We start from the raw sequence: 9785 nt of genomic DNA, 5'->3' as shown, positions 1-9785 counted from the left end.
TAGACAAAGTAATTGTACAATGCGATTTTGTGATCAATTATCAATTCTCGCATCATCTCGCACTAACGGGTTGTTTAGAAATGGCGGACAAGTTCGGACGAAATGTTTGTATGGTAACAGAGCGTATTTTAACGATTCATAAGTAAGTTAACTGTTTCATCAATAATGGATACCGCTTCTCCCTGAAAATGTAATAAGGATGATGAAGAAAAAGGGGAAGCCTTCCAAGCAAACCAAGAAAAGAGGTAAGCAAGCATCAACATCGTGCACCTGTCAAAAACCATGTTTGTGCTTGTCTGGGAAATAGTAAACATTAACCATGCGATTTCAGACCGGTGTTGTTTTAGCCTTTTACAACATATGAAACGTCAGATCGTTCGCTTCTGGTGTGTTCATTAAGATCATCTGCCCAAACTGATGTCGTTAATGATTTGGAATACGTCATACGTTTTTTTTCAGTTCTTTAACAAAGTCAGTCATGGCGATATTGTCTGAAAGTTGCCGATAATGCGACAGATAAGATGCAACTCATACACACTCAACGCTCTAAAACAAGTGAAACAAAACAGATCAATGTGCACCCTAAGGCAACACAATCAGCATGAGGAGATTTCCAGGGTATAATTATTCACCAACATCCCAAATGATGAGCTAATGTGTCAATGAACAGTAGTAATGGACTGACAACAACCTTTTTGTCTCACCCAGATGTGATTATATGGACTACTTTGTGGATGTAGCTTGACTATTACAGACTGTCATGTAATCGTAAAATAACTTTAAGTTTCTCTCATCATTATGCAATAGATATTTTATGTGTGGGAGAAGTTAATCAGGCCAGGCAGTCTTAGTAGGCAGTACTTTGCTGTACCATGTTTTCGCAGGAACCATGTTTTCAGGGCATTTCTATTTCCTGTAATTTCTGGCGTACAGTGAGATGACAACACCACCTGTTAACATCGTCTTGACTGCAGAAGCTTCCATCACCGTCGGAACACAAAATGTTTGAAATATTCAGCTTTAACAGAAGTTGTGGCCTAAATTTCTGTCAGAGTACTAAACTTCTACCTTTGAGCGTAATGCACTTTGAGAACCTTCATAAATGTGATCATAACTTTTGAAATAATGCTCACAACTTGTGAAGCGGACCATTTTCTGCCATTTACATAAATATCACGTGACTCAAATGGAGTGTTGCCAACGTAATAAAAAAGACTATTGAAAACCAAATTGGTGATCTCTTCCATAATTTTTTTTTGTGGTGCAGAATCTGTATCAGGCTTGTGACCACTGGGTTCATTTAAAATACTACTGCGATGTCACTACTGTGCAGACATGACATATTTTATTGTCCCTGCCATGCAGTATCATGCAGGCAAGAAGAATGAATGTGCGTATGATTGAATAACTTACCTTTAAATATGTATATTTTTAACAATTTTCACAAAAATACCATTTGCATAGTCAAGAAAGAAATTACCAGTTTGCTTGGCTTTTAATTAAAATGACATGTATTTGTTCACTGCTATGTAGAAGAATGCATCACACGCGCTTCCATACAAGGGCGTGATCCCGCACTATAACAAGTATCCTGAAAACATTGTACGTCACTTCTCCCACTCGTGCTGGCGGATAAAGCACAAATTGTTCGTTGCATTTGAAACCAGCAGACTACAGACAATTCTAACAATAAATTTATGAAAGGTGAGGTGATGTTTATTTACGGATGTACAGTTTTGATAATCTACTGATATGCAACAATGTACATGATCATATTTTGCGTTATTACCCTGAAAACATGTTACACCATGGTAAGCAACCAGAAGGTGGCATCAGGTTTAGTTTGCATATTAGTATTATCCGTGTAAATTAACTTTGTTGACCAGTTGTGAACTCACATGAGAAATGTGTATGTAATGTGTGTTTCTTACATTCAAGATCTGATCTGATGATTGGTTTAGGATGGCTGCGATCTGGTATAACATACGACCCCACAAAAATAATTTATGGCTCTGTTCAATCAAAATTTTAATTAAGTGTAGGTGGGGAACAAATGTAGGTCTTTTCTTACATTATGATTAAGATGACAATGGCAACTGCATGCTGTGTCATTTCAGATCATGTGATGAATCATTTCTTGACATGGATGGTAAATGTCTTCAAATTTATTGTCCTAAATATGCATAAGTTTAACTTTCTAGAACAATATTTTATACAGTACAGTCTTCTTGTTTTTTGTATGTGGCAAATGTCTAATAGCAATCAATAATTTTGCAATTTATTTTTTGCATACAAACTTTAAAAATTCACAGTATTTGGTCTTTCCCTTTGGAAATGCAAGCCTCCAAGCTTAATTTTCAACAAGGTTGTAACATGGCAGCAATTAGTTATGAGCAATGTTAAAATACTGGAGTATTGCCAATATTATAAATAGATAGTAGTGTTGGGAATTGACCTCTAAAACCATAATCAATTATCGGTGTCTTCTTTCGATCAATTATCATTATAGTATCAATAAATGATAATAAATCAACACAAGACCAGCTGCTAAGACGACTGCTACACAATTACTTATAACAAATATATGTCTTAGGACACCAGGCATTGGAAAAGACAGGGGCCATGGGCCATTTTGCACATTAGAAGGAAAAGTGGCCCACTCAAAATTTGAAGTTTACTATTGATACAAAGGCAGTGGCCCATTCTAAATTCAGAAAATGGCAAATAATCCTGAAAATGGCCCATTGTCAGAGTTCACTTTCCCAATCCCTGGGACATGCAATTGTAGTCCATTCATCTTTAGAAATGGATTAAAAAACAGTTTTACAAAAGGATATTGAAAGTCATGGAGTATTTGACAATTAATATGAATTTTGATAGCTAATTTATTTTTTTTTACAGTTGAGTGATACATACATCAAATATTTGTGTGTAAGTAAATATTGAAACGTTAAACTCAAGATCAGTGTGTCGAAGTCTATGCAGAAATCAGAATAGAACGGTTATAAATCAAAGAGTAGATGTGACAAACATCGATAAAGCTATCCATTTCCAACCTAGTTTTTGAATTCAACGAGAATTGAGCCTTTCACAAATTCATTATGTTTCCTTGAAACAAACACATACAGGAAAGCTTGCATTTCGTTGACAGTCTGATCAGCCAATGAAATTGCTTATTTCAATCACATGCTATATTCTCAGGAGTATTTCTTGTTTTGAGAACCATGTTTTCAAGTTCATAGTATACAACATTTATGGAACCTTAATCAATGCTTGCATATTCAAACATACAATTAAACGTGGGTCTAAATAATACATGTATCAATGCTAAAACTGTTGCAAGCCACTACCTGAACAAGAAGAAAACAACTGATCCCTCGATAAACTATATCATATGTAGACTTGACTTCCTCTATATTGCGGCTGCGATCACGACCCTACCTGGAGGTAATACAAAACTTGCATGTACACCAATCGTTTATGGTATTTTGAAGATAGTATAGAGTTTTATCATTTGGAATTTTTTTCAATCGATTATCAAAGTCTGATTGTCAAACTATCAATAAACCAATTATTTGATTGGCCAGTGCACCACGAATACTGGATAGTTAACATTAGAAAACATTGTTTAAAAGCAGGGGTTTTAAAAGCTTCCAAAGTGTTTGTGTTTCACACTTCAAGAATTCCTACTTTTACTCTAAAAGTATCTACTAAGTTTTTCCCTCTGACAGAACTATATGTGCAAATGGTAGCGTAAGCCTAAGAGTAAAAATCATATTTTGGTCTTCAACTTCTGAAGAAGCAATTACGTGTGTCTGTGACAAGCAGTGGGAGGAAAGTAGATCTGTTTCAATGTAATGGCACACCTATGTGTGTTTGTGTACATGAAAACATTTTTACATAGGTAAATCTACACTGAATAAGCTTTCAGAAAATATTAAAATAATGTTTCTGTGAACTTGGCACATAGGTGAAAATTGTGAAAAAATCGACTAATATGACAGCAAACTTATACGGGCACATATTATTTACATCGGTACCAGTGATGCCATCTCTTAGTCACGTTTCACATGATTCCAACAAATGAAAAATTCCATATAAAAAAATGTTACTCATAATTATTCCCCAGATGAATTACATACGCTTGAGGCAGTCCAAGTCACCAGACACAGGTTTTGCCTGAACAATTTAGTCAGGCATCAGCTACCTCACATTAATGACTTGCTTACCCAGTCTTTTCTATGAGAGACGGTTTGAACAGTTTTGAAGAAAGTAAACATGTTGCAACACCATAACAAACAGGTGTGCATCAAAAGCTGTATGATGAATGAGCTTTTAGAATAAGCTAAATGTAAGTTAAAAAAAACAAATGTGCACTTAAATGAAATATGCTGTTGAATATCACCAAATTTTGCTTCATTATTGCACATTTTTAATCAGTATTTGACTATTTAAAGTCCTCTTCTTACGTTTTCATTCATGTCATCCTATATCTTGAACATCAATCAATTACTGTGACAAATTTTGTTCAATTTTTTTCATAAATAACACTTTTAGACCTGTTTTTGTGTGATGTGCTGAATTTCTTAGTTTGTGGGTGAAATCAGGCAGTCATACGAAGGAGTGACCCCCTCTCAGATAGTCACATGTGCATGTAATGGGAGACCATCTCACGTACAGATTATGTCTTCGACTGATAGAGGGTGTGGGATTCTATTTCATCACAGGCAAACTGTAACGCAAATTGGGTTGCGTAGCATAAAGAATATGGCAAGTCCACTCATATGCGAGCGAAGCGAGCAAAGGTTCGCAACGTACTTTCCTCACTTTGGTTCGAAAAATATTTTTCATGTCAAATAAAATATCGCCACCATCAAAGGTACACTCCCAGTTCCTCACTTGGCTGTGCTCTCACATTTCTTACCCCATGTTTAGTAATTACTCACGTGAAATTTGTTTTATTCAACATTTTAAGCGCCACTCGTGGCATTCAGATCGTTCTTCACCTCCATTACCCCTGCCAGCTTCCAGTTGAACGGAGTGACGGAACATGAATAAGCAGAAAATAAGAAAGAAATACCATATTGCCTACTTTTATCGTGAACCTGTTGCAGTTTATTTGTCTTATCTGTCGTTGCTATTGTTAGAATTTCGTAACATTTATTCTGCATAAAAACACTTCTGGAGTAATGGGTGAATGAAGCAGGGGAGGTAACTGTAAGTATTCCATATAGAATAATACCCTCCTGTTCCTTCACTCCGTTGACCCAGAAGCTGGAAGGGGGAATGGAGGTGAAGAACGGTCTAATCTACCACGAGTTGTGCTTAAAATGTTGAATAGAAATATTTCACATGAATAAATAATTGTTCAACATGTTGTTTGAAATGTGAGAGCACAACCCAGTGAAGAAATGGGGCAATACATTTGATGGTGGCGATATTTTATTTTGACATGAAAAATACTTATGCTGCACAGCCCATTTTTGCTACAGTTTGCCTGTGATTTGATGCAACATTACAATAATTTGTTTGAACTTTTTTATTTCACATGGTAATCTTAACACATAATTTTTTTTAATCAGTTATGTGGTAGCTTCCCTAGTGACTGATAGTGTTAATGAGAGAAATTGGTTTTTACAGTGACATGATAGTGTGCCTTTAAACAGTATTTTGGTAAATGCCAGATTTACTCTGTTTCTGAATAAAGTTGATTTGTCACTATCACACCAGCACCTGTAGGTTTCACCAATGTCTGATGTCGTTCCTTTTGAAATGTTTTATAAGTTTAATAACATAATGTGGTGTTATGACATTTCAGCAGAACCTTGGTTGGTGGAAGATGTTCGTGTCCATACTGCCCTTCCACCCCAGGTCGAAGGTCAGCTCAGGTGTTTCTGCAGACTGTCCATAAGCCAGATAATATGGGTGACCCCAGTGACACCTGACCTTACACTTGTCCGGCTCAAATGGTGGGGAGAAACAGGAGATGGATCTATCTTCAAGTGAGATTTGTTTCTAGTTCTTACACATGTACGGTGCAGTTCAGATAGTTACTGAGAAGGAAGAGCTACTTCTTATAAAAAAATCATGGCTATTTATTCTATTCAACTTCCAAAATATATGCACGCTCAGCTGCAACATTAATTAACTTAAGCCTTTGCAACTATTGGATGCCTAACAATGCACACATAACAATACATAATAATGGGTGTTAGTTTACTGTTACATCACAGATGCAACACAATTATCTTACGTCAGCAGTCATTAGTTACTACGGAGCCCACCATGTTAGATATAAATTTTGCCAATGGGATTTCATGAGACTAGCAATATATTTCTTTCCAAACTACAGCCTAACAGTAACACTTGCAGCTCAGTTTCTGGGGATAGATTCTGTATCTGCAAGGGTCATTTTGAAATGTGCCCTAGTGTCATACAGATGTCTAAGTGAAATGGTGCACTGAAAACACCCACAGGGACCTTTAGGCACATAGTAATCCCAAATGGCACAAGACTAAGAGACGAATGACACTATCATTTGGTCAGGCTTGCTGATTTGGTTGATCAGTGTCATCGTATACCAAATGTGTAGATAGATACTCATGATGTCAATCATTGGATTGTCTGTTCATATGGCTGGAATATTGCTGAGTGTGTCATTAAACAATAAACAGATCATATGAGCATTGTTTTATATGCAGAAATTTATGTTATGTGATAATAAAGGTTTTCTACATCGCATGCGTTTGCTAAGTCTCTGCTGGGTAATGATAGGTAATCATCATGGAGGCCACAGAAGAACTGTTAGTAGTGTTACGCCACAACAAAATCAGAAAAAGAACTGGACATATATTCAATGCCTCAGATGTTGTCATTTCATTTACAAAATTCAAAAAGTGGGCCCTTCCATACCCTTTCCCAACAACATCAGTGGTTGCACAGGTTCTGTAACACCTGGCACATTCCCATCTGTGTGGGTCTAGGGCCAAATCAGATAAAATCCAAAATGACCTCTGCATCGGTATACTGTAACTGATGTAAATATTGTTTGTCTTGTGTTGTGTATTGTTGGTAGACATTACAATGGATAGGTGATACTGATAGGATTGCAACGATTCAGTTCGATTTTCGATAAGAATTATCACTATTTCAATTCGATGATTTAGTTATTATTTCAACAAAGCCAGAACATAATTTTGCCTCCAACTGAAGCCATTTGAAGGCTTAAATGAGGCAAAACATAATTGTTGTTAGTAGACATCACCAAGCTGATGATGGATTTCACAATAAAAGGCTGACTCACTTGAACTCTGAGGGTTAGATGAAATCTGATGTTTTTACTTGTTTGAAGAATCAAATCAAACTGAGGGTCCAATATGAAAAATTGAATCAAATCGAGGTGTGGGTGAATTGTTGCAGCTCTGTTAAGGTGATACTGTTGGTAGGTGTTACATGGGAGAGACATTTTGCAGAATACCCTACTGATGTTGCAGACCTCTAAATGTGAAGAAAGGGGACAAATCTGGATGTCAGACAACTGCTCGCTACCCAGTGAGGTCTGGACCTCGTCAGTTTGCAGCCTATCTGTCGGACATGGGGGCTCTGACATTGGAGGTGATGAGTGGTCAGCATGCGGCACCTATTGGTCAAGCAGAGGTTCCACAGATAGGGCTGCTGTCTATCAACAGACCTATCAATGGGTTAGTTCCTATTTGTATTTCACTCATTTTCAGTACACAGATGGACAGTATCAGCAGGACTAATCCTATCAGTATTCATGGTATTAATCTCTTTGCACAAGACTGGCAATATTAGCCTAAGTGAAGGTTATGATGTAGGTTGTCACTAAAAACAGGTGGTCCAAGAATGTTAGTTTCTATTGCTGATTAGCATTTGATCATCTATCAATTGTAATATAAAAATTACATATTTACAGGTTGCTGTGCTGAAGCTACATTAGTAATGATAGAAATCTTTTGTTATAGATTCTTTCCTGTGTTTTCACCAAACAAGGAGAAACTTGCTGAGATTCAGGTTTCTGTTGTGCTGGAGCCTTTAATGGGTAGGTGATACTATGTGGAGGTGATACAGTGGGTAGAAACTAAAGTGGATAGGTGATACTATCGGTAGGTGATGCTTTTGATAGATGTTACTCTGAGTATCTGTGTTAGTAGATTTTACAGTGGGTAAGGGATACTGTGGGGGAGTGATACTGTCGGTAGATGTTACCTTGGATTGAAAATGCTGAAGATACTCTAGGTAGGTCCTGTACTTGTTATGTAATACATTAGGTAAGTGCCACAGTTAGAAAATGACCAGATATATGAGTGGTGTTCATGAAACAATGATCTGGAATGACCTTTAATATTACATGCTGAAAGTAATTGGCTCTTTAAGTCCCATTGGATGCAAACAAGATGTCCTTATGGTTGTTGTAGCATGCACATTTGGTTTTAATGTTCATGTACAATTTTCTTCACTTTTTCATTTGGTAAGTTGAACTGTTGACAAGACAAGATACCATCTGTACAGAAGAACTGTGATTTACTGTGAACTGTTCTGAATGTTTCAGCATCATATGACAGCATGGGCTCTATCCCCACCTCAGACATCAGTCTTGAAACCCACACAACACAGGAGTCCACCTACCCCCATCGCTATCAGCCACGCCCACATTTCAGTCAGCCTGTCATGCCTCAGGATGACCCGTTTGTCTCCCCTGCCTCTCACCTGGATGCTGATGGTAGGAAGAAGGAGAATGGCTTATCTCGTCCATATCCTGCTGATGTGAAGCAGAGACTGCAGTATGACACAGTGGAAGCTCAACCAGTGCAAGAAGGCAGCACTGTGTCCATCACTGCAGGTGGTCAAGTGGTCACCACCACCGAGAGTCAAGGGCCACAGCTGAAGTCTCTATCTCCCGTACACAGCCAGTTCTCTGCCACAAGCAGGCCAGGTAGGCTTTGAATACCCGTTCATTGTCAACAGGGATAAGATTAGTGTTGCAGTCTTGGTTATTTTTAAACTTATCCTATCTCACATTATGCAGCTCTCCTCTTCCTCCACTACCATGCTATGAGATAAGTTTAATCAACTCGTACTGGCCCCTAACCACCAGACCTCTGCCCCCACCATGACATCAGCACTTGTTAATTATCTCTATGCTCATGCTGCGTAGTCAGACAATCACGTCACAGTCTGTGCCTGTCAGTCTCTTTCTAGTCACTACACCTTGTGGAACTGTGTTATCTCTGACAAGTCTGAGTGCTCTTTCAAGGAAGAATGGGTAGATCGAATTGGAATGTCTCCTAAAAGCTTAAACATTGCAACAATTGTAATAGCAACTTTTCTGCAGCAGATCTGCATAGTATGTGTGTAAATTGTTTGGGGCATTGCGAACTGTCACTTTGGTGTACTTTTTGTGTTGGCCTCGATGACAACGCTTTTTCTGTGTATCGTTGGGTAGCTAGTCAATGTTTGGCGGATAGAGATCATCAGAGATCAAATGAGGGTCCATCTTCACCGAAACATAAAACATTTGCTGTACACAGAGCTCCATCCAAGTCTCCTAATGAAGGTTTTCTGGAGGAGGCGTGAGACTCTTATCTTATCAAGAACCTTTGGCTTTTGTTTCGTCCACATGCGTTTAGCCCTCATCTACACATTTAGTTGTCTACACATTGAGAAGCGTTGACTTCTTCCGATGTCCAATCTCATTCCATCAGTGGTAGGTTCCTATGCACTTGGTGTGATGCCCTGTGTGATCTACCAAGAGGTGAGTTTGG

The 9785-nt window shown here is 37.9% G+C and overlaps 1 protein-coding gene across 1 annotated transcript in view; it reads left to right on the top strand.

Moving 5' to 3' along the window:
- Nucleotides 1-60: 60 nt before the first annotated feature.
- LOC137274060 (C2 domain-containing protein 3-like) overlaps nucleotides 61-9785 on the top strand; it is a 45632-nt gene continuing 35907 nt past the window's right edge. The window contains exons 1-5 of the mRNA XM_067807038.1: nucleotides 61-245; nucleotides 5819-6002; nucleotides 7494-7700; nucleotides 7986-8062; nucleotides 8573-8956. Coding sequence (XP_067663139.1) covers nucleotides 200-245; nucleotides 5819-6002; nucleotides 7494-7700; nucleotides 7986-8062; nucleotides 8573-8956 — 898 coding nt within the window. The 5' untranslated portion in view covers nucleotides 61-199. The remainder of the gene's footprint in view (nucleotides 246-5818; nucleotides 6003-7493; nucleotides 7701-7985; nucleotides 8063-8572; nucleotides 8957-9785) is intronic.

The sequence above is a fragment of the Haliotis asinina genome, chromosome 2 (assembly GCF_037392515.1).
Source record: "Haliotis asinina isolate JCU_RB_2024 chromosome 2, JCU_Hal_asi_v2, whole genome shotgun sequence".
In the NCBI taxonomy this organism is placed as follows: Eukaryota; Metazoa; Mollusca; class Gastropoda; order Lepetellida; family Haliotidae; genus Haliotis; species Haliotis asinina.
Note: the sequence above shows the minus strand (reverse complement) of the source record. Positions and strands in the feature narration are given on the sequence as shown.